Source organism: Oncorhynchus nerka, linkage group LG10, assembly GCF_034236695.1.
Source record: "Oncorhynchus nerka isolate Pitt River linkage group LG10, Oner_Uvic_2.0, whole genome shotgun sequence".
Taxonomy (NCBI): Eukaryota; Metazoa; Chordata; class Actinopteri; order Salmoniformes; family Salmonidae; genus Oncorhynchus; species Oncorhynchus nerka.
The window spans coordinates 71,217,505-71,243,641 of NC_088405.1; the positions used below are offsets into that span (position 1 = coordinate 71,217,505).

Here is a 26,137-nt window from a genome sequence, read left to right on the forward strand (position 1 = left end):
TGTTACACATGAGAGATAAGCCAGCCGTGTGCTGGGGTTAAGCGTGCCACTTAAAAGGCACTGGTTCTCTGTGATCACGAGTGCACTCTCCCGCTACCCCTTAACCCCTAACCCTCATCTCTCTTTCTCTTGTCTGTCTCACGCTCTCATTTTCTTTCTTTTCCTTTCCCTGTAATTCAGCTGCTGTCGTTCTTTCTCTTTCTGTGCCTCCTGTCTCTTCCCCTCTCCTTCTTTCTAAAAGAATGACACATGGCCACAGAAAGAGACAAAGTTGATATTTTAAATTATACTTTATTTCATATAAAAACAAAACAATAAAACAAATAAATTAGATATTTCTAAAATAATATTCTTGATGATTTTTTTTAAAGAACATTGTGATTGTTACAATTGTATTGGGCGTACATAAATGGAATGTCATGCAGTTGATCCTGACGTTGTGTAGTATGGGAATCAAAACAACAACACTGAAGATCTTTGTGATAAACCTCTCGATGTCGAAGGGCTAAGTTCAATTCAAAGAGGCTGTTCTGAAGCTCATGGTTTGGTTTTCAGTTGGAGGTCATGCATTGGTATAGCTGCCTTACAGGAGAAAAAAAATATTTTTGAGCTAATTTGCTGAATGTTTTGTTTTATAAAAATGATGACACACCAAATAAATCTCACAACTCAACAGTAAGGATATCAATATACACAAAAAGGTAGCCATCCCCACTGCCCTGCTACCTGAATAGCTTTTGTTATTTCTTTATTTTTACTGTATGAGCATTATGCTTTGCTTTCAGCTGACAACATCACAATCTTTATTCTAAAAATGCTTTTGAGTCATCTGAATGAAAAACAACCCAGGGCAGTTAGATTGTGAAGCGTTGTTGAAACAGCAACATGCAAGGCTTATCTATATGATTTGAGGTGAACCCTTTGCATTCCCTGGAGGACATTTATAGAGTTCTTCCCAATGGAAACAGAGCATCAGAATTAGCATTTGTATATTGAAGATGGTAGCAGGATAAAGATGGCTATCAGTGGGAGCCATGCATTAACATAATAAGGGACTCTTCATTTGCACACAGGCCCAGGCTGAGGGGCTGAGGTTACCCCTGTATCACCCTACCCTCCCTGTCCCCACAGTGTCCCCACAGTCACACCCATCAGGATTGCCAAAGAGCCTATTGTCCAGGTCCAGCCTCAGCCTGTACCCCTGCAAACACACTGGGCCTGGTTAAAGGGTTTAGAGGGGAAACAAAAGAGGAGGATTCTCCCATTAGAAATCAATCACACTGGGCCTTTCACATTCAGACATGCAGGTCCAGTCCTTTTCTTTTCATACAGCACTGACAGTAGAAGCTGGGCTGCTCCCCCTGTATTCCCACAGTGTCCTGTGTTGAATTGTATTCTTCTCTTTCAGGGCCCAGACCATACTGTTCTTACAGTTAGTTTATGTATGCAACAATTGAAAGCATAAGGGATTGGGGGTCCTGAGGGCTTTGACCGACTGGCCTCAATGCCATGTAAAGCCAGAGCAGAGTACAAACGGGGCTGAGGTTGTTTTGATGAAATGGAATGAGAATCGTGAGGACATTTTGTCCGTTAAAACACTTGAATACATTGTTTCTTTCTTCACCTCAGTTGAAGTTGAACACCTTCATTTTCGTAGCATTTAGAATAATTTATAAAAGGTAATTGTCTTTTTTGTGATATGTACATAAAATATTTGTATATTTTAATATATTCACAGGAAATCAAAAAATTCAGGCACTTTGCTGCCCCTACAGCAACTTTTTAATACAAGAGATCCTGAGATTTAAGACCATTTTAAATAGCAAAATGTAAAATAATCTTATATACAGAGAGATTTATATTTAACAATCAACTTCTCTGTTTTTTTTTATATCAAAATAAATATTTTTGGTAACACCTTATTTTAAGGGTCTGCAATAAATAATTTATAAGGCATTTATAAACCATTTACTAATTATTAGTAAAGTATTTTTGCAGTCCGTAATCTAAAGTGTGCACTATTTATACTTTATAAACACTTTCTGAAGGTTTTGAGTGACCCGTGGTAGACATTCCAGCAGTACCTGGTAAAGAATAAGCATTCAACGCAGGATGTTTACGGAAATATATATACATGTGTGAATAACTTGCTTACTAACATTTACAAATGTAGGAATAATTAGTAATAAAATGCGAGAAAACTATTTGTAAATGCCTCATAATGCCTTATGAATGGTTTATTATGGACACTTAAAATGAAGTGTAAACATATTTTTTGTTAAAACATATTTTTCTGGTTTAAAAGCCCAGTTTGGATACCGTTCAGAGACAAGCTCGGATGAGTTTGAGTACAAGAAGCCCATTGTCGATCCTCTCTGTAGAGACCCAAACAAAAGAGAGTCCTTTTACTATAACACCCCAAACCTGATAATAAGAAGAAGAGGCAGCCATTTTAGGTGACCAGGGTCCTGTAGTGCCATGGTGTGAGATACTGTTCTTAGGCACAGTCCCAGAGCAGACAGTCCAAGTTACACTTTTCATGCAACATGGTTGTTTTCTAACGCAAACTTCTCCAGGTAATGCCCTTTGAGCCAGAGGACTCCCGTTGGAGCCACAGTCTACCGCAGTGCCGTTTTCATGTCTACCCGAGAATGCACGTCGTGGTAACCCAGCAGACAGGGGTCGGTGGACAGGGCATCGTGGGTAAAGACAGAGTCATTGTCCGAGGAGCAAGAACTGGAGGTGTCCTCGCACGACGGGGAGTACTGTTCAAAAGGTGTCGACAGGTCCAAGTACTAAGAAAAAGAAGTAGGAGAGAAACAGTTAAGTTTGGTAACACTTTGCATTTGTATTGTTGTGTATTTTATTGTATATTTAAGCTTGACGTTTGTGTTGTGTGATGTGTAGTAGGTTTGACATTTTATCTGAGACTGTGCTGTGTACAAACCCAGAGAGATTTGGTTTCTAATCTTGAACTACAGGGTGTCTTACAGTAATAAACTAAACTATAGCTGGAACAGTCTGTTGCAACAGGACATCTGGCGAGCAGATTGTGTGTGTGTGTTTGTGTATGTGTATGTGTGTGTGTGTGTGTGTGTGTGTGTGTGTGTGTGTGTGTGTGTGTGTGTGTGTGTGTGTGTGTGTGTGTGTGTGTGTGTGTGTGTGTGTGAGTGAACGGGGATCCAGACACCCACCTCGTCAGAGATAGACAGCAGCACTCTGTCTAGCTCCTCCACCAGCTGTTTGAAGGTGGGTCGTTGTGTGGGCACAGCATGCCAGCACTCCCTCATCTTCATGTAGCTGCACACATACACATAGACAGACAGGGCTAGTTAGTATCAGGGTATATACACATAGACAGACAGGGCTAGTTAGTATCAGGGTATATACACATAGACAGACAGGGCTAGTTAGTATCAGGGTATATACACATAGACAGACAGGGCTAGTTAGTATCAGGGTATATACACATAGACAGACAGGGCTAGTTAGTATCAGGGTATATACACATAGACAGACAGGGCTAGTTAGTATCAGGGTATATACACATAGACAGACAGGGCTAGTTAGTTAGTAGACAGACAGGGTATATACACATAGACAGACAGGGCTAGTTAGTATCAGGGTAGACAGACATATACACATAGACAGACAGGGCTAGTTAGTATCAGGGTATATACACGTAGACAGACAGGGCTAGTTAGTATCAGGGTATATACACATAGACAGACAGGGCTAGTTAGTTAGGGTATAGACAGACAGCTAGTTAGTATATACACATAGACAGACAGGGCTAGTTAGTATCAGGGTATATACACATAGACAGACAGGGCTAGTTAGTATCAGGGTATATACACATAGACAGACAGGGCTAGTTAGTATCAGGGTATATACACATAGACAGACAGGGCTAGTTAGTATCAGGGTATATACACATAGACAGACAGGGCTAGTTAGTATCAGGGTATATACACATAGACAGACAGGGCTAGTTAGTATCAGGGTATAGGGCTAGTTAGTATCAGGGTATATACACATAGACAGACAGGGCATAGACAGACAGACAGGGCTAGTTAGTATCAGGGTATATACACATAGACAGACAGGGCTAGTTAGTATCAGGGTATATACACATAGACAGACAGGGCTAGTTAGTATCAGGGTATATACACATAGACAGACAGGGCTAGTTAGTATCAGGGTATATACACATAGACAGACAGGGCTAGTTAGTATCAGGGTATATACACATAGACAGACAGGGCTAGTTAGTATCAGGGTATATATACAGTGATAGTTAGTACAGACATAGACAGGGCTAGTTAGTATCAGGGTATATACACATAGACAGACAGGGCTAGTTAGTATCAGGGTATATACACATAGACAGACAGGGCTAGTTAGTATCAGGGTATATACACATAGACAGACAGGGCTAGTTAGTATCAGGGTATATACACATAGACAGACAGGCTAGTTAGTATCAGGGTATATACACATAGACAGACAGGGCTAGTTAGTATCAGGGTATATACACATAGACAGACAGGGCTAGTTAGTAGACAGACAGTGCTAGTTAGTATCAGGGTATATACACATAGACAGACAGGGCTAGTTAGTATCAGGGTATATACACATAGACAGACAGGGCTAGTTAGTATCAGGGTATATATATACAGGGCTAGTTAGTATCAGACAGACAGGGCTAGTTAGTATCAGGGTATATACACATAGACAGACAGGGCTAGTTAGTATCAGGTATATACACATAGACAGACAGGGCTAGTTAGTATCAGGGTATATACACATAGACAGACAGGGCTAGTTAGTATCAGGGTATATACACAGGGCTAGTTAGTATCAGGGTATATACACATAGACAGACAGGGCTAGTTAGTATCAGGGTATATACACATAGACAGACAGGGCTAGTTAGTATCAGGGTATATACACATAGACAGACAGGGCTAGTTAGTATCAGGGTATATACACATAGACAGACAGGGCTAGTTAGTATCAGGGTATATACACATAGACAGACAGGGCTAGTTAGTATCAGGGTATATACACATAGACAGACAGGGCTAGTTAGTATCAGGGTATATACACATAGACAGACAGGGCTAGTTAGTATCAGGGTATATACACATAGACAGACAGGGCTAGTTAGTATCAGGGTATATACACAGTTAGACAGACAGGGCTAGTTAGTATCAGGGTATATACACATAGACAGACAGGGCTAGTTAGTATCATCAGGGTATATACACTAGTTAGTATCAGACAGACAGGGCTAGTTAGTATCAGGGTATATACACATAGACAGACAGGGCTAGTTAGTATCAGGGTATATACACATAGACAGACAGGGCTAGTTAGTATCAGGTATATACATAGACAGACAGGGCACATAGTTAGTATCAGGGTATATACACATAGACAGACAGGGCTAGTTAGTATCAGGGTATATACACATAGACAGACAGGGCTAGTTAGTATCAGGGTATATACACATAGACAGACAGGGCTAGTTAGTATCAGGGTATATACACATAGACAGACAGGGCTAGTTAGTATCAGGGTATATACACATAGACAGACAGGGCTAGTTAGTATCAGGGTATATACACATAGACAGACAGGGCTAGTTAGTATCAGGGTATATACACATAGACAGACAGGGCTAGTTAGTATCAGGGTATATACACATAGACAGACAGTGCTAGTTAGTATCAGGTATATACACATAGACAGACAGGGCTAGTTAGTATCAGGGTATATACACATAGACAGACAGGGCTAGTTAGTATCAGGTATATACACATAGACAGACAGGGCTAATTAGTATCAGGGTATATACACATAGACAGACAGGGCTAGTTAGACATAGACAGACAGGGCTAGTTAGTATCAGGGTATATACACATAGACAGACAGGGCTAGTTAGTATCAGGGTATATACACATAGACAGACAGGGCTAGTTAGTATCAGGGTATATACACATAGACAGACAGGGCTAGTTAGTATCAGGGTATATACACATAGACAGACAGGGCTAGTTAGTATCAGGTATATACACATAGACAGACAGGGCTAGTTAGTATCAGGGTATATACACATAGACAGACAGGGCTAGTTAGTATCAGTATATACACATAGACAGTATATATCAGGGTATATACACATAGACAGACAGGGCTAGTTAGTATCAGGGTATATACACATAGACAGACAGGGCTAGTTAGTATCAGGGTATATACACATAGACAGACAGGGCTAGTTAGTATCAGGGTATATACACATAGACAGACAGGGCTAGTTAGTATAGACAGACAGGTTAGTATATATACACATAGACAGACAGGGCTAGTTAGTATCAGGGTATATACACATAGACAGACAGGGCTAGTTAGTATCAGGGTATATATAGACAGACAGGCTAGTTAGTACACATAGACAGACAGGGCTAGTTAGTATCAGGGTATATACACATAGACAGACAGGGCTAGTTAGTATCAGTGTATATACACATAGACAGACAGGGCATAGACAGACAGGGCTAGTTAGTATCAGGGTATATACACATAGACAGACAGGGCTAGTTAGTATCAGGGTATATACACATAGACAGACAGGGCTAGTTAGTATCAGGGTATATACACATAGACAGACAGGGCTAGCTGGTATCAAGGTATATACACATAGACAGACAGGGCTAGTTAGTATCAGGGTATATACACATAGACAGACAGGGCTAGTTAGTATCAGGTATATACACATAGACAGACAGGGCTAGTTAGTATCAGGGTATATACACATACACATAGACAGACAGGGCTAGTTAGTATCAGGGTATATACACATAGACAGACAGTGCTAGTTAGTATCAGGGTATATACACATAGACAGACAGGGCTAGTTAGTATCAGGGTATATACACATAGACAGACAGGGCTAGTTAGTATCAGGGTATATACACATAGACAGACAGGGCTAGTTAGTATCAGGTATATACACATAGACAGACAGGGTCAGTGGGTATATACACATAGATCAGTTAGTATCATATACACATAGACAGACAGGGCTAGTTAGTATCAGGGTATATACACATAGACAGACAGGGGTATCAGGGTATATTAGACAGACAGGGCTAATTAGTATCAGGGTATATACACATAGACAGACAGGGCTAGTTAGTATCAGGGTATATACATAGACAGACAGGGCTAGTTAGTATCAGTGTATATACACATAGACAGACAGGGCTAGTTAGTATCAGGGTATATACACATAGACAGACAGGGCTAGTTAGCATCAGGTATATATCACATAGACAGACAGGGCTAGTTAGTATCAGGTATATACACATAGACAGACAGGGCTAGTTGGTATCAGGGTATATACACATAGACAGACAGGGCTAGTTAGTATCAGGGTATATACACATAGACAGACAGGGCTAGTTAGTATCAGGTATATACACATAGACAGACAGGGCTAGTTAGTATAGGGTATATACACATAGACAGACAGGGCTAGTTATATACATAGACAGACAGTGCTAGTTAGTATCAGGGTATATACACGTAGACAGACAGGGCTAGTTAGTATCAGGGTATATACACATAGACAGACAGGGCTAGTTAGTATCAGGGTATATACACATAGACAGACAGGGCTAGTTAGTATCAAGGTATATACACATAGACAGACAGGGCTAGTTAGTATCAGGGTATATACACATAGACAGACAGGGCTAGTTAGTATCAGGGTATATACACATAGACAGACAGTGCTAGCTGGTATCAAGGTATATAACCCATCCACAGCATTTTCACATTTACACACATCCAAATATAGCACAGGAGAAAGAACACAAAATATATATTCTAAAGGAAGGCAAACGTCCACTTACTGTTTCTTTCTTTCACAACACAGTAATAAATATCAATTTACAACTTCAAGTTGAAGGGTTAGGTGAGGAGAACGCTGTGGTGTGTGTTTGGTAAGTTTTGGTATGCACTTATGTGTGTCTACTCACAGTTCGTGTGTGCAGTTGGAGGGTTTGTCCATGCGGTGGCCTTCCTTCAGCAGCTTGAAGAGCTCTTCCACAGGGATACCGGGGTACGGTGAGCCCCCCAGGGTGAAGATCTCCCACATCAGCACGCCAAACGACCACACGTCACTCTGGTGTGTGTAGACTCGGTCGAACAAGGCCTCTGGTGCCATCCACTTCACTGGCAGACGTCCCTGCAAAACAGAACAACCATGGTTAGTGAGCGGTGGACAGGCAGTAAGTCAGTCGGTTGCCACAACGCCAGAGCCGAAGCACCATTGCAGTTCTAGCCTTTCATTCAGTCTTCTCCACTCCCCCCACTCCCCCCATTCCTCCCTTTCTTTCACCCACTTCCCTCTTCCCTTCCTTGTCCCCTTTTTCTAATTATCTTCCATTAAGCTGGCTGCCAATCAGTGGGCACACATCAAACATCTGTCTTTAAGAGCATTAAAGCTGCAAACAGGCACAAGCCGACTGGGTGACACTAGACAGAGAGCAGACAGTGTGCTGTGTCTACACATACCAGCAGGGGCTGTTCTAAAAGCTGGCCAGCCAGACTACGCACAGCAGCACAGCCCTGGCACAGGCACTTATATCTGGGTTTAGGAGAGGGACAAGGTGCCACAGAGCCAGTCAGGGGGATAGCAGGATAGGATAACTCACGTTGGTGGTTTTCTTGTAGTAGTCGATCTGGTGTACTCCTCTTGCAAGGCCGAAGTCTGCGATTTTCATGACGTTGTCTTCTGTGACGAGGACGTTTCTGGCAGCAAGGTCTCTGTGGATGCACTATAGAGAGGAGAAACCAGGGTAAAGTCATTGAACATGAAGAAAGATATATGTTGTTTTGAGTTTAATGTTAAGTGCTTGTGAAATGATACCCTACAATTAAAGTATTGCAATGACGTGAAGAGGTCTACATTGCGGTTGTCTGTTTCTGCAGGCATCTGGTAAAACCAGATAGGATTGACAAAGAAATTATTCGCTGTAAGTTTCTAAAATGAAAAGACCCGGTCTTAAGTCAACACGCAGCGTCCAATTTTAACCAGACGCACCAAATTAAGTCGACTTTATATAGATCTGGAGGTTTCGTCGAAAAACAATCCCTGTCTGCCAGATTTGAATGGATGTCATTAAGTTTATTTTGGTATTCATTTGAAATTGACGTGGCATTTGGGGATTGGTGGAAATGAGAAAGCCGTGGTTTTGCGGGGGCTCCGTAATGGTGGGGTGGTTGCAGACTGCTGCATTCCTAGCAGGCCACAGAGACAGAAACCCGATGCCGGGGTACAGACACAGCTCTGCGCCTGTTTGCTAACAGATTTATGGCAGTGCTAAAAAGGACAAAGCCCACTGCGGGAGGCAGGACGGAGGGGCAAACAGGGCTCAACCACCACTCCACTGTGGAATGACAGGATGGTGTGTTGATAAGAGAGAAGAGGATTGTGAATGAGGAAGGGAGTGTTGGGGTAGGAGGGAAGGAAGGAGGGAGGGGTTTGCAACTTGCTCTTGCTTGTTGTCTTAAACCCCTTTAGGCCAAAGGCCTTCTATAGAAGGCCAGGTACACATTTTAAACCTGATAGAATACATACGGAGATAACTAAACCCCTTAGGCCAAATTCATCCATTTGAAAGTCAAAGGATAGAGGTAGGGTATACAAGCTCAATTGCTGGCCAAACCCCATTAGGACATAGTACTCACCCTTTTGGAGGCCAGGTACTCCATGCCACGAGCCACCTGGTAGGCACAGGACAGCAGGTCTTTGAAGGTGAGCTGCTCCTCGGGCACTTTGGTCACATCAAAGGTATAGTCCATGCCGGGGGGCCGTCGGGCCCGCAGGTACTCCCTGAGGCTGCCTTTAGACGCATACTCTACCAGCACGTACAGAGGACCTGATGGGGGAGAGGAGAACGTTTGTGACTGAGTCCACCCTCACTGAGGATGCCTGGAGGCATGGGGCCACCATTAATGGCAACTTCAATGAGCAGGGCTAGAATCAAATGAGTGAGGAGCAAAAGTGAGATAGTAGCTTTTGACTTTTGGTTGTCATTATCTGTTGTGAACTTTTGTCCTGAACTAACCTTCTTGTGTGCACACCCCCAGGAGGTTAATGATGTTCTTGTGCTTGTCCATCACCTTCATCAACTCCATTTCAGATATGAGGTCTGACAGGTCTTTGTCTGTGGCATCATCTGGGGAACGAAAAGGACACACATTTGACGTCTTATGAACATATATGGAAATAGAGTTAATAGTAAATACGAGTCATTGTCCAGTCTCCCCCAAGAAGATGGTACCTAGCTCATACCTTTCAGCATCTTGACGGCCACAGTGGAGATGTTCTCCTGATGGTCCTTGTTGATCCCATAGGCCTCAGCTCTGACCACCTGACCGAAGCAGCCCTCACCCAGTGGCTTCCCTAAAGTCAGACTGGAAAGAGGAAGGACAATGATGGTCAGTACAGTGTAGATACATGGAACTCAACAGAAACCAAAACACACATTCAAGATGGAGGAATTTAATGACCGTTAAGCAACTTCAACAAAACCCCTAACAAATGAGTAAGTCAAAGCAGGACTTACTTCTCCCTGTGAAACTCCCAGTCAGGGTCGTAGGGCAGTTCAAACTCCATGACTCCGGCCAGCATGGGGGAGCAGCTGGAAGACAGGCGGGCCACTCTCATCAGAGACGCACTGGACTTCCCTGACGAGTTGGAATCCACAGAGTACTGTCTGCGGAGGGGGAACTTGGAGAGTTTCTGGACGGGGAGGACATCGAAGGGTTCTCTGCTTGGGTTGACCTGCATGCGACACAGCACCACGATAACGATGGCCATGACCAGAGCCAGGAAGCCAGACGCGTAGATGATGATGTCAGTGTACTTGGTCTCCATTAAGTCCACCTCGTCAGCTACGTCCTCTTCTGTGAGAAGACAATGAGAAGGAAATAAGAGGATTGGTTAGAGACTAACTGTCTCAAGCTCAAGTGACAATTCCTTCTGAACTCCTTTGACGATACAAAAAGACCTGTAGTATGTTGACCCAAAAGACAAGGGACCATTTCTTCTGAACTCTTCTAGATTCCTTACTTTGGCCATATGTTGCCATACTATTGTTTGAGTAATAAACGTACCTGAGAGGACAGTGAGCCAGGCAGACTGGTAGGAGTAGCCGATGGAGTTTCCAGCCAGACAGGTATACTCTCCAGCATCCTCCATGGTCACATTAGTCAGGTAGAGAACTTCCACCTCCGTCATGTTTAGGCTGCCTGTCTTCAGTATCTGAACGTAAGGAGTCCCGTCTGGACCGTAGCGGTTGCCGTTTCTCTCAATGTGTTTCAGCCACTGGATGTGAGGCTGGGCATCGCTGTATACCTTACAGAAGAACTGGACATCAGTGCCCACCACCGCTGTAGTGTTGGCTGGCAGACCAGCTTGCAGGATAGGCCTGTGTGGGGAGCGCTCTGAAAACAGAGAGCGAGGTAGGGGAGGGAGGGTGAAATACAGAGAGAAAGTGTTAGACTTCAGAGGGCATTGAGGATTCCCCTTGACTGGGGGAAGAGTTCAAAGTTCGGCCAGGGAGACAGCGAGCGGGAAATTCCTCTGTCTGAAATACCCTAGCCATTGAAGTAAATACTAATCTAAAATTACAGTATTTTAGTTTTCTAACATGTGGCGTTTCAGAGGCATGGAGAGAAAGGCCAGTGGTAATGACCAGTGTTAATCTGACTGATCGCAGTGCAGCACAGCATCGCCAAAGGGGAAGGGACCGATAAGCAGGCAGCGTCTCTCACAACCAATGCCAGCCATACTCAGGCAGTCTCACTAATTGGTTTCATTAGCAGCTTTCTTTTCTAGCCAGGCCAGCCTTGAAGTCTCTCTATCTCTCTCTCTCTATCTCTCTCTCTCTCTCTCTCTCTCTGTGTGCATGCTCTTTTCCCCCTCACATGCTTCTGGAGACAGTAGTTGACCCCACGCCAGACTGCCAAGCCGGCGAAACAAACTGGCCAGTCACAGGTCAGGGGGAAAACTGGTTGGGACGCTCTCTCTCCCCCCCTTGCCTCTCAACCTCTTTATCCCCGACAGGCCTGATATTTACTGCCTCTGTGTCTCTCTCTCTATCATGAAACATCCCGGTGGACTTCTAAAGCCCCGGGGCGGGTGCTGGTTGAATCGTGGCACCCCCGTGGGCCCAGCCGCTCTGGCGGCTCCCTGCTCGTCTCTATCCTCCCTCTGTCTGAGGTGGGCTTTAGAACCTCTGTGTTTCTCTGTGTCTAGTGAGATGCCGCTGGGGCAGAGCGGGGAGAGAGCTGGGACGTGACAGTAATTAAGTCTGACATGTGCTAAGTATCATGGGTCGGCAGTGGCTCCGCGGGGAGATGGGCCTGTGTCTAGATGTCTAGAGTGGGGTGGTGATGGGTGTAAGAGGGTGGTGACAATACCGTATAGTACTGCACACACCATGGAGCTTTGACTAGCTGTGCAGACTTTATAATGAGTTTATGCCAACTTTACTTTCAGTCATTATGGAGAGGCAGACGGAAAGGGCTTGTGTTAAGTTTGACAGAATTTGGTTGAATTAGAGGATGGTGGAGGGAATTACTTTTGCTAATTTCCCATACTATCACTCCCAGCTTTGGGAGTTGAATGTCAGATGAGCAAACAGCAGACTATTGTTGGGTAGGTGAAGAGAGGTTTTTGTTATGAAGTGGGTGAGTGTGTGTTCTTACCCAGCACGTCCAGAAGGTAGCTGTGTGTGATGGAGCCGTATTTGTTCTCCACCAGACAGGTGTAGTTCCCACGGTCTGAAGGCACCACACTCTCCATCACCAGGCTCCAGTGCTGGTGTCTCAACTATAAATGTACAAAACGGACACGTTACAAATGGGTGGTCTATACGTTGTGTGTTGGACCGTTCCTATGGATACAAGTTATATGGGCTTGTCCTTTGGAAGTGCTTGTCTGTCTCTATGGTAACTTGTTGTTGATGGATCCAGTTGAAATAGATTCACAATGTGTTACTTCCCTATTGAGACTAAATGTCAGGTACCAGGGTTGAGGCCAAAGTATGTGGAGGTTATACACTAATAAAGAAAACCGCGATCCACCGTCTTTCTCCCCCTCCCTCCTTGACCCTCCTTCCCTTCCCCACCTTAGCCACTCTCTTTCTGTCTTTGCTTCCAGGTTGGTCACTGTCTCACCTTGATGCCTCCAATGCGGTGCTCTCCCCTGAACTCGTGTCCGTTCTTCAGCCAGCGGATGGAGGGCAGAGGGCTGCCCATTGCCGGGCAGCGGAACTTGACCGTGTTCCCTGCCGGCACTGCGTACAGCTTCTTCTCCATGCGCTGGGTGTGGGTCCAGTAGGGACCTCTTGTGAAGTAGACCTGGTCATTATCGATCTCAGCTGACGTGTCTTCTAGACCGTTGTCCTCATCATCATCACCTGAGCCCAGTGAGTCTGAGAGAGTAGCATAAAGACATGAAAAGAGTTAATAACTTTATCATAACTGATCATTTAGAAAGGGTGAATTTAGAACATAGAAATTGATCAATAGAACCTAAAACTAGATTGGATCCTACATGTATCTCTAAGGCTCAGATCTTATTTTTCTAGATCCAGACCTCACCTGCTACAGTGATGGTGAAGTTCCTCAGGGGCTCCTTGGTTCCCCGGAGGACACACACATACACCCCAGAATCCTCGTACGTCACGTCTGTGATCTCTATAACGCCCCCGTGGATCTGGATGCGGGCGGTGTGCAGCACCCGGGTCCACTCTTTGTACCAGTACACGCCCCCTGGTCGGTTGGTGTCACAGCGCAGCTTGAGGACATCACCTGGTTCCAGGAGCAGGTGCTCATTGGTGTCCTCACCAAGGTCATCCAGGACAACTGCAGGGACAATGGGGAGACAAAACAAACACGTGAGTATTGACACACGCTGAAAGACACGTACACACACAGTACAATCAGTGGGCACATCTCGTTTTAAAAAGAGTGGCCATTCCCTCAATTATGACCTTTCAATTCTCGCCCACATTATTCCCCTGACCCACCCGACACATACAAAAAAAAATTCCCATGGCGACCGGAGGCCTCTCCACCTCTCTTTGCTCCTTATTTTGTTCAGCATAGATCATTGTGGGAGTGAGAGCAAGCTAGCTACCCGAAAAAATAAAAGAGAAAGGAAAGATAAAAAGGATGAAGCTAATGAACGTGACAGCGGATGGGCCTTCACAAATAAATCGATGGGGTGGCAATGGTTCAGTGGAGGTCTAAGAGACAGGCTCGGAGAGAAAGCCCCGTTTCAGCCCACCAAACAGCCTCTCAGTCACACAGATGACCCCCGTCATCCTCCTCTCAGTTCTTTCTAATCCACTGGGATAGAGGCAGTTCAATGGCCATTACCTGCTGGGACTTCAATGGCCGTACTTTGGTCCAGGGAACGAGAGATCAGGGTCTCTAACAGGAAAGACAAGGTATGAGATTAATATACATTGACTTCCAACTAGTTATTGTTGTTAGTCATCAATTACTATCAGGATATAATTGACTATAAAACACAAGGCTACACTGAATGGAAAGCCCTAGAGATCCTATTAAATTATGTATTCTAATTCCTAATTCTATGTGAGAAGCATCCCATAGCCTGATTAATAAACTCTGTTTTACCTGGTAGAACCTGTAGCCAGGCAGACTGCATGGACTGAAGCTGGTGTCCAGCTTGTGTGGTGGTCTCAGCCATACAGATGTACTCCCCAGTGTCCCCCAGAGAAACGTTGCTCAGTGACAGAGAGTTCACTTTGGAGATGTTGCTCTGGAGTGCCGTCAGAACTCTAAGATGCGGCTGGCCCTCGGCTCCCAGGCGATCTCCGTCTCTCTTCAGCCACTGAACCTTGGTGAAGGCCGGCCGGTGGACCTTACACAGCAGCTTAACCTGTCCCCCTACAACCGCTGTAGCATTCTCTGGGTAATGAGGCAAGATGAGTGGCCGAGGCACTCTCAGATCTGTACAGAGAGAATGAGAGAGGAGAGGAATTGTGAGAATAATTTTTTAAAAATAGAAAAACTCCCTAGGTTTCAGTTTACATCTAAACGCTTCCATAGAAGTATGTGTTTCTTGCATTTCTCAGCATGCTTGTGTTTGAATGTGGGCTGGTTGGTTGGTGGGTGATGGAGTGCACTGATAAACTGGGGGCTAATGTGTCACGATAAGTGCTCCCCTGGCCTCTGCTCGTTCAGCCATATACGATGTACCCGCTCAGTCAAAACGCTGAAAAGTGCAAATTCCAGGCCAATTTTCTGCGTGATTACTTCCTGCAGCCCCCTCAGTCAGTCAAAAGGCAATCTGTTCCCCCTGCGTGAGGAGCTGCTCTCCCTAACTGCTCTACGAGCCATGCAGAGGTAGAGGAGGAGGAGGAATACACAGGGGAGAGCTAGGCCACCAAGTTAATGGTGAGAGAACAACACGACCCTGTTCACTCTGTAATGCTCCATTTGTAGAGCCAATTCATAATACCATGATTATGCTTTAAGAGGTATCACATATTAAAACCTCAAGACTTGAGCTTTGGATCAAAATAAATAAAAAAAGTGTTCTTGAATTGCCACGATTATCCTCATCATTTGTATGGTTGGTTGAATTCAACTCAAATTAGCAACAACAAAAAATACAGTTCTATTACACTGTAATAAGTACCATATATGTTCCTTGTCCATTAAAAAACTCCCATTCACTTGACTATGAGACCCATCTAGCCATTGGTTTACCATCCCATCACACACTGTCAATTTACTTTGCAGCATAGTATAAAAAGCCGTGGCAACTTGAAAAGTGCCGCTTTCTATTATTCCTGGAAAGGCAACGTTTCCCACCAAGTACACAGAACCATGCTAATGAACTTGTGAGGACTTGGAGAGGCCTGTGGCCTTCATTTGAACTCACAGCTGAGTGTGAATAGTCACCAAGTGTCGAGGGGACAAACACAACACCACACAAAACATTTCACTGGTGTGACTCGACTGGATGGGGGAACTACGCTGGGTTTGACCATTTGGCCATCAGATGCACTCGCCTCTTTCATGACTAGAGTTCCTTTAGAGGTGAATCCATGGTACGCTATGGTTTGTTTATTTCCTGGGTGGCACATTTGGCAATGTAAGTCTTCTACATTAGTATCCTTTCACCACAAAGGAAATGCTGAGAACCAACTGCCATAACGCAATATTATCAGTAATATACTGACTCTTTCTCAACAGTGAGCGATAATATTGTACCCACGTTGCTTACAACACATTAGGACAGACCAGTGATTAACCAGTTCAAATGCAAAGTATCCTACATGCCAATGAATTTTGATCTATGTCATATCTGCAGGGGATATATTCCTCAGTAAATCACAGTCAACGCCTGAGTGTGAGCAGCACTGTCCTACGTTAGCACACTGATGCCTGTGCTCCGGAACTATGTGTGTGGCACACATTTCACTCCTCCTCCGCGAGAAAAATATCACAAAGTTCATCCTGCAGCCACACTTAAAAGAGTTCACGGCTACCTCTGTTCTCTCTCTCATTCTCTCTTTTTTTTCTGGTTGGTAAACAGGAACTTTCCTGGATGGTGTTGCAGTGCTGAATTATTACCGTTGTCCAATGAGTCAAATTTTTTCTGGCAGAGATTTAGTGCTGCATTCTCCACGGCGGGAGTGAGCTTTTCCACGGAGTCTTAACAAACAGGCCCATTGAAAAACTACCAGGGTTCACCTTACACAGCCCCCTCTCCCTGTCTTACCACTCTCACTGCTGTGGTAGCCGAGGGGTTTATCATCAGTGAACTGTATTTAAATCTTTTGGAAGTTATTTACTGTGCTTGGACTCTAAACAGCTGTGAATAATGCAAATAAGTTGATCAAAGTTTTTTAAATAAACCCCAGACTAGGTGCTTCCTCCATTCCTGATAGTGATCAGTATAGGGGCTTAAAAAAGACCCCAGCTCCTGTGAGCCTGGAGGGCTGCAATTTACCGAGCCTGTAGCCAATCTGCACACATCATAACAATACTTAGAGCAAAATGGATGGCTGTGGCAGGTAATAAATGAAGACAGGCATGTGTTTGTAAAGCATCAATGGACGGACCCCACACCATCCTCTCCTTCCTACCCTCCAGACAAATGTACACTTCCGAGCCCCAGGATCTTGGAGGGATCGGGTAGCATGGTTTACGGCACCAAAAACACTTTTTTTTTTCATCCTTACCCCCCCCCAAAAAAGATTACAACCTTTCTCCTTCCTGTCACCTTGAATTGGACTGGATCACACCTTCCCTATGGCTCGCTGCTCTCCTATAAATAGACCAACCTAACGAATCAAAGGCTTACTGTACTGTACAGCTACGGGCACTTTTTTACTTCCCCAGTGAGATCTTTCAGTGAATAAAATGGAAATGTGAGGGGGAAGTGTTCATTTAATGGCCTTTCTATTATTTTTAAAGCTTTTGTTGGTGGTTTATTTTATTACTTGTCTGAGCAGAACTGAGCAACCTCACTTGAAACATTAAGCTGGAAAGTATAGACTTGAGAAATGTATTTTAAGAAACTGCATAGTTGAGAAACCACCCTCTGGGAGAATTCAACCAGTGGTCCATCAGCAAATCATTCTGAAGAGGGCTTTGGACCATTCATCAGTATAGGAGAAATAACATATAAGAACAACAGTCTTGGCAATGTTTAGAAACCTACCTTTTGTTTTGACGTCTTCTGGCCCGATGGCTTTGGTCAGGAGTCCAACAGTCAGACAGAGTATGACGATGCAAACCGTATAGACATTCACCATCTTGCAGGTGTGTGTGATAGCAAAATAATGAAGGGGGGCTAACCCTGGCGTCACACACCGATTCCGGACATTGGCAAACTCAACACACACACACCAAAAACCGGACCTGGAAGGACAACACAGAGTGAGACAGTCAGTCAGTCATTAATTAAAATTGTAGCACTGAAATTGTTTGTGGGATATAGCCTTGTGAATAGGTAGTGATAGAAATAGACTCTTTTAGACTGGCCTTGTATTATTATTAAACTGGTGTCCCGACTGTCCAGTCATTAAAGCACATTGTCCACTGTCCCCTGCATCATGAATAACTAAAGGGTGTGAATGTGCGGCTGGAAGAAAGGTGCACAGCCTGTCTGGATAATGGGCCGTTACTATGAAAACACATGAGACTTGCCAGGAAGCTATCGGGGAGCAACAATAGCAAATCCACAGGCACACTCAACACAACAGACAGGCCAGAACAGAGAAGAAAAATAAGCCTACACATGTCATTTTCCCCCGAGCCCCCTAAATAATCAGCCTGCCTCAAAGACTAGGCATAACATTTATATAACATAGTAAAAGTAAAAATGTGACGCTCAAATGAGTATGATATGTTAAGCTTGGTATGGTTACATAAGACAAAATGTTACTTAGAAACCATAACTAAAGGAGGGAGGTTGGTCTAGCAACCCAAAGGTTGAGTGTTTGAATCACATCACGGATAACTTTAGCATTTTAGCTACTTAGCATGTTAGCTAACCCTTTCCCTAACCCCTAGCTAACGTTAGCCACAACACATTGTAATTCGTAACATATCATATGTATTACATCATACAAACTGTAATTCATATCATACGAAATGGATGCTGGACATCCACAAATTACTAGCCTACATACCATACAAGATGTGACATACTGTATCATACTAAATGGAGGGAGACAGATCTACATTTACTATGTTACGTCTGCCACTGAGTCCAGGTTGAAATAATCTAGTGAGGATGTATTCAACATTAAACTATTTTTTAGAGCAGACTGTTCTTATGATGACAAAAAAACATTTTGATTTGATGGAAATATGTTTATTTTTTATAATCGCGTGACAGGGGACCAAAGTTGGCAACAGGAACAAGACTGAGCGGCGTGATTATTTTTGTCCAGGTGCCATGACGCCAACCGAACCGAGCCGGGCCAACTGTGCACAGGCGCCAGTCCTGGAGTGTTCCATGCATACCATGTGCGTGCCGCCATGGCGCACACAGTTTAATAACTATCCCGTGAATGAACTATAGCCTATTCTTTCTCCATTTAGAACTGGGGGGTATGTGGTCTTATTTACGGTGCGTGAAAGGTGAGTTCATCTCGATGTGGTCCCATGAAGACCATGAAATAAACTAGTAAAGGTTGCCCAGTGATTTGTCTGTGTTTATGACAAAAGCACCAAGTGAAATATAAACATGCCTTCAATGTAGTGGAGGATCTACACAACCGGTTAATTTTTTGCGATCATTGATTCGCTTTAGCCGTTACAATATTGTTGTCATAAATCAAACGATGTCTTCTGCTCCTTTACTTTCCAACAACTCTTTCTGTAACATTTTAACTAGATGATCATCGTGAGAAATTCGCTATAACTTAAATCAGTTTCTCAAGGCGCGTTACAATTATTGCCTATAAGCCTATCTTTGTAGCCTAACTGATATAACCAATCCAAAGTGTCCAGTTGGTTTATCGCATAAACTATTGGGAGAGAAAACACAACAACACCATGTCATGTTTGCGCGCGTCTGTTTCACACGCTCCCAAAGTCAATCAAATCGATATGACAGTGAAAACAATGTTGTACTAACCGAATCACACTGTCTAATATAGGCCTAATGTTAAAAAAAAGCTTTTAAAAAACATAACCAACCATGGAACTCTTTGCAAGAAAGGTTATTCATGACCTAGTACAATGTGTGGAGTTCAAATCAATTTGGCAATGAAACATACAGCCAGTAAATAATTATGCAACCTCGCCGGTCCAAGGAAATCGTATTACCTTTTTTGTCGGTCTTTGCTCTTAATGATCAATCCTTGATAAAGTCTATTAGGCACCAGAATATCCAAGTTCCATTCGATCGATGTGAATATTGGGCTTCTGTTTCTTGGTGATTGCCTTTAATGTGGGTCCCGGTGAAAACCTCGGAGATACACTTATACATCCATCAAAACAACCATAACATGAAGGACAGCTGCCGGTGTGGAGCAGGCAGGGAAGGAGCTAGCGCTGATCCTTGGAACTGGGGCGCAAAGTCCACTTCACCCGGACCCAATTGTGTTCTCACAGCAGAATGAGGCTTGCGCGCCTGGCTCCTTATTTCGGGTTCATGCTGCTGAAAGTGCTACATCCATAAGGAGAGACTTCGGGCAACTTGCTGCTCAATTCACATTCCCCTCTTGCGATTGGAAGGAACAAGATCCGTGTTGGTTGCTGCAAATAGAAACAGATAAATCTCCGATGTTCTCGGTGTAGTCCTTTATATCGCTCCTTTCTCAGTCAATGTGGATACATTATTCGACAACAGCGCTTCAATAATAGAGCATATGTTGGTCAATCATTGCGCACCGTGGTTTGCGCTTCAATAGCTCAGAGTCCGTGCATAAATGAGTTGGTCCCAACAGAACGCAGTACATTTAAAAGCGAGCTAAATCTCAATTAGGCTAGCTAGCCACTCTGGTAATGGTGCGGGGTAGCTTTCTGCTGCGTCTCGCTGCCGATCCGACTCCACTGCACTGTGAGCGCAAGAGTCACAACAATGGACTAAAACGAGCGAGAAGAGGGAGGAGGGGGTAAGATTCTGTAACCCCCACCCCCAAAACAAATCCCCTCAGAGGCTGCCCCCTCGGTGACAAATATAAACCAAGATCTCTGCCGCCTCCACTCCATTTACCCCAAATCCAATATCTTAATTGACAGTTTCTCCAGATTGTTGCTCAATTGCGTTTAATGTCTCATTTGAGGCAGATTTAATACTTGACTATAGATTATTATTTTTAAACGTAGGCTATTAGACTTTTGGTTTTAAAAAACAAATTCATTAAATGTATTCTTCTTGAGAAATAAGTCAAAACCATAACCTGAATAAAAGTTTCACTTATATGCCTATTTGTTATTTACCCATTTATTTCCCATATTTGGCAAATCACTGTAAAGGTAGGACAATTGTCCTTCTCATATGCAAATTAAGTTGTTTTTGTGAGATAGCTTTATATTGTTCCTTCATTTATTACATGTTAAATTGGTGTGTAAACAAATAGGACATAAAAGGTTCTTTGAAACACATGCAATTATAAGGTACTTGTTTTTGTAGGACTATTTAATAGCTGCAAAATGACCCGCTTAATTGCATCATTATGGTATAAAGCAATCCAAGGTAGGCCTAATCCCTTTAATTGCAGTTAGAGCCAGAACACAAGGCTTAATTCATTTATACATTTAACAAACCACACTGTCAGCTGCTAAACTGTAGTTTAGTTCCTTTAAACCTTTACATACTCATGAGAAGATTTGTTTTAGTCAAGTACTTTCTTTTATTGAAATGCAATCTTTTTTATTCTTAAATTATTCTTATTTTATTTTTGCATTTTGCAGGTACAGGATGAAGAGAGAGAGCGTAGCACACAGCCCATGCGCCAGCCCCGGTTGGGCTACTCTCATGGGCAAGAGCTCTAACGTTCTGCCAACAAATTTCAGCTTGAGAGGGGAACACGAACTCCTTTCATGTCAGACACAATGGTGTGAGAATGTGGGCCCCATCCAATGCACGCACGTAGACACACACACACACACACACACACACACACACACACACACACGCACACACACACCTCAAGTTCATGCCATGCCAACAGAAACTAGCCTAATATTTCTATCCTGTTTAATCAACGGCTGATTTTCACTCCACTGTGCTCTACTGCCACGCTACTGACTGAGGACTGGATGATACTGTCCCCATGCCAGAGCCCCTCAATGTGGCACAGTGAGCATTCCCTGCTCGCTATTGGCCTTCCTGTCTGTTGCCTGACATCATGCCATAAAGCAACGCTGCAGGATAGATACCTGTGGCCACAAGAAAAGGGCAACCAGTGAAGAACAAAACACCATTGTAAATTCAACCCATATTTATGTTTATTTATTTTCCCCTTTGTACTTTAACTATTTGCACATCCTTACAACACTGTATATAGCCATAATATGATGTTTGAAATGTCTCTATTCCTTTGGAACTTTTGTGAGTGTAATGTTTACTGTTCATCTTTTTTTGTCTATGTCGCTTTTGTTTATTATCTGTTTCCCTTGTTTTGTCAATGTTAAGATATGTTTCCCATGCCAATAGAGAGAGAGAGAGAGAGAGAGGGGTGCTTGGGCACTGGGGCCCAGAAGGTCCATAAATAAAGCAAACCTCTCTCCCTCCGCTTTCTCTCTCTTCTCATCCCCCTCTCTGCATCTCTTTCTCTCTCTTCTCATCCCCCTCTCTGCATCTCTTTCTCTCTCTTCTCATCCCCCTCTCTGCATCTCTTTCTCTCTCTTCTCATCCCCCTCTGCATCTCTTTCTCTCTCTTCTCATCCCCCTCTCTGCATCTCTTTCTCTCTCTTCTCATCCCCCTCTCTGCATCTCTTTCTCTCTCTTCTCATCCCCCTCTCTGCATCTCTTTCTCTCTCTTCTCATCCCCTCTCTGCATCTCTTTCTCTCTTCTCATCCCCCTCTCTGCATCTCTTTCTCTCTCTTCTCATCCCCCTCTCTGCATCTCTTTCTCTGTCTTCCTTTCTTTGCTCTGTCTGAGTGTTTCTGTCATCCCCCCAACCCACTTCTCTCTCTCTCTCTCTCTCTCTCTCTCTCTCTCTCTCTCTCCCTCTCTCCCTCTCTCTCCCTCTCTCTCTCTCTCTCTCTCTCTCTCCCTCTCTCTCTCTCTCTCTCTCTCCTCTCCCTCATGCTCTCTCTTTACCCTTCTCTCTCCTTGTCCTCTCTGGCCTCCTTTAAAACTGCTGACATTCCACTCAACAATGAGTCTTTCCCCACAATCAGTCAGAGCTGGGTTCTCCCGGCCGGCACTAAAGCACACCAGGCTAACAATCAGCCCAGCTCCGAAATCCCAATGCCGCTCCTTTGTGCCCACCAGCTGAATGTGAATGCCCCATTAAAGCCTATTTTCTGCAGCTCCTCTGTTTCCCTGCAGATCCCCTCCTAACCGCCTCTCTCACTGTTCCCAGTCAAAACTGTTCGCTGCTCTGGCCCCCCAATGGTGGAACAAACTCCCTCACGACGCCAGGACAGCGGAGTCAATCACCACCTTCCGGAGACACCTGAAACCCCACCTCTTTAAGGAATACCTAGGATAGGATAAAGTAATCCCTCTCACCCCCCCTTAAAAGATTTAGATGCACTACTGTTCCACTGGATGTCATAAGGTGAATGCACCAATTTGTAAGTCGCTCTGGATAAGAGCGTCGGCTAAATGACTTAAATGTAATGTAAATGTCAAAAAAGACTGATCTCTCTCTCCCTCTGTGTGTCTCTTTCTCCCGCTCACTTTATTTCTTCCGGCCCTCTCTGACTCTCTCCCTGGTTTTCGTTTTCTTCCTCTCCTCTCTCTCTTCTCTCTGTCCTTCTCTTGACCTAGCATCCAGGTATATATATATATATATATATATATATATATATATATATTTTACTAGTTTTCGAGCACAAAACAAGTGCAGGTAAATATATATTTATCTGCACTTGTTTTGTGCTCGAAAACTAGTAAAATCAACATGTTTGACTTTTAGAAATACATTGTTCATGCACATACGGGCGGCAGGGTAGGCTAGTGGTTAGAGCGTTGGACTAGTAACTGAAAGGTTGCAAGTTCAAATCCCCGAGCTGACAAGGTACAAATCTGTCGTTCTAACCCACTGTTCCTAGGCTGTCATTGAAAATAAGAATTTGTTCTTAACTGACTTGCCTAGTTAAGTAAAGGTAAAACAAGAAATAAAAAATACACTATTAGTATCCTCTCATGTACACCCTTCAGATCAAAGCTATGCCAAGAAAAAGCCCTGCATAATGTTAAACCAGCCTCAGGTTATGACAAGCAGTCTAGATGGTATCAACAACTATCTGAAGATCTCATCATCTGCACAATTACACTTTTGAACCACACAGTCAATATAATTTACATAAATATTAAACATCCCAGTAACCTTGGTGAACCCTTTGGTGACAACAATGTTATTAGACAGAAAATAGATGTTTTGTGTTAGATCTTTCTCATATCTGTCTTATTCTTTAAAATGACATTTTCAGGTTAGATGTGTGGGCTTTCACCATGCATGTGTAATGATGTGTGCTGAGAGTCGGGAAGCAAGTTTAGGGAGTGAGTGTTTTAATAAAATAAACGGACTATAATACAAAACAAGAAACACGAACAGCACATAGACATGAAACTGAAACAGAAACAATGATGCCTGGGGAAGGAACCAAAGGGAGTGACATATATAGGGCAGGTAATCAGGGAAGTGATGGAGTCCAGGTGAGTCTGATGATGCGCAGGTGCGCATAACGATGGTGACAGGTGTGCGCCATAATGAGCAGCCTGGTGACCTACAGGCCGGAGAGGGAGCACATGTGACAGCATGTAACTCATCTCCCACTCTGTTAGATTGGCTCACCTTTCTGTCTCCTGTTTCCTGAGATCTGGTTTTAACACGGGTCAGATTTTACAACATCTTTAGCGAAAGTCCAAAGTACACAAATAAAGGAGGCAAAATGGAATTCATAAAGAATATAACACCGGTGGTAATGCCTGCACTATGTGGGGTCCCTGGCCTAACACCAAGGGGCAGACACCCCAATAATTTGACATCACCCTAAGCTATGGCAAGAATCTGTGGTCAATGAACAAGGACTTTAACTAGCATAGATCGAGTTTCCCTCCCTAATGAAAACGTAGGCAGCACCCAGTGTTTCTCGGGCACCAGGGAAGCAGTAAGGAGGCTGTGTTGATGTTGATGCAACAATTGTACCTGGTTGTTGTGTTAAATAGATGCAGGTGGGGTCAGAGTCAAACACACACAGATCTTCTCTTGTAATGCTTGGGCAACGGGGAAGGCTAAGCACAAGCGTGTGTTTGTGTGATGGGAGGAGGTCTTGGATTACAGTATTGCATTCACAAACCTTAGGAGAGGCTTAACTTTTTAAGACGTTTCTAATTACACCACCTCCAAATAGCTGGGAGTGAGACCTATGCCTAGAGAACCTTTGTGTCTGCTGTAAGAGGTGTACATAGTAGCACAAGATTAAAACACCAGCTAATGAAAAATGTAAGCTCAAATTAATTTTCTCCTATTGAGTTTATTCTTTCCAGGTGTTGAAAGCCTAAGTAGGCCTATGCGTGGGGGAAAGTTAAGGTGTACTTTACTTTTCTTAGTTGTGAGGATTTTTGAAGATGTAAATGTTGTATAATATTTAATGATTAAGTATAGGCTTGTGTAATGGTGTAGATTCTTATTTTATCAAGATCAGTAGAAATTAAAGACAAACAAGCTCTACATTTAGTTTTGAGAGGCTGCCTTTCCAAAGAAAACAAACTATTGTTTTTAACGATACAGTAGTATGCCTAATATTTGTCTTGGTCATTTTAGCAGGATTGAACTTTAAACTATTGCTCCCCTTCACTAAGCCAACACAGACAACAGCAGATATTGATGAAGACACATTCCAGCGCATCAGATCTACATCTAATCTACATGCAATTCTCATTTCTTTCTCTTTCTTTCAAATTAGAGTTTGTGATTATTTCACCAGGTGGTTCCCACACAACCCCATTAAAACCCATTAATCTGCCCCGTGGCCTGTCCCCCTAGCTCTCTTTATCTGATAACATTAGTGATATGTTGGATGCCTCCCACACCTTCACGAGCCCTCAGAGCTCCGGGGCCCTTTAAAGTGTCTGATAGTATTGATACTATGCATACTTATGCTAATGAGATTATCCTAGCTGATGTCCGTGAACTGATAGCAGATAGTGGCATGGAGGACCGATGTTGGAGCAAATGATAATCACCAGGGTTAGTGAATGGACTGTGTGGGGGGTGAGGTGGGAATGAGGTGAGGTAGGGGCAGGGTGTGAATGCAAGGTGGGGCTGGTCGCTCATTAACTCCATGCTTGTTGGTGCTGGGTTATTGTTCTGTCTTTGTGTTAATCATTACCTGCTCTGGCGCGCCGACAATGGAGTGACTGAGAGTCCC

At 43.7% G+C, this 26,137-nt stretch overlaps 1 protein-coding gene across 1 annotated transcript; it reads right to left on the reverse strand.

The window, feature by feature from the left end:
- Positions 1–275: 275 nt before the first annotated feature.
- Positions 276–20,638, reverse strand: LOC115135947 (fibroblast growth factor receptor 4-like). The gene is made up of 16 exons (XM_029671200.2): positions 19,906–20,638; positions 17,789–17,988; positions 14,728–15,063; positions 14,464–14,517; positions 13,684–13,947; positions 13,258–13,514; positions 12,787–12,910; positions 11,191–11,520; positions 10,641–10,980; positions 10,367–10,488; positions 10,140–10,250; positions 9,760–9,950; positions 8,724–8,846; positions 8,046–8,254; positions 3,195–3,300; positions 276–2,795 (listed from the first exon to the last, which is right to left on the reverse strand). Exons 2-16 carry the CDS (start codon positions 17,880–17,882, stop codon positions 2,619–2,621), a joined length of 2,838 nt encoding a protein of 945 aa, XP_029527060.1. The 5' UTR covers positions 17,883–17,988; positions 19,906–20,638; the 3' UTR covers positions 276–2,618.
- Between the last annotated feature and the right edge of the window lie 5,499 nt (positions 20,639–26,137).

Excerpts from the sequence above, each read along its gene's own strand:
- LOC115135947 (XM_029671200.2), bottom strand. The coding sequence starts at position 17,882 with ATGGTGAATGTCTATACGGTTTGCATCGTCATACTCTGTCTGACTGTT. Across the intron at positions 12,911-13,257 it reads ACCGCATTGGAGGCATCAAG|TTGAGACACCAGCACTGGAG; the intron begins GTGAGACAGTGA and ends GTACATTTATAG. Across the intron at positions 10,981-11,190 it reads CTGGCTCACTGTCCTCTCAG|AAGAGGACGTAGCTGACGAG; the intron begins GTACGTTTATTA and ends GTCTTCTCACAG.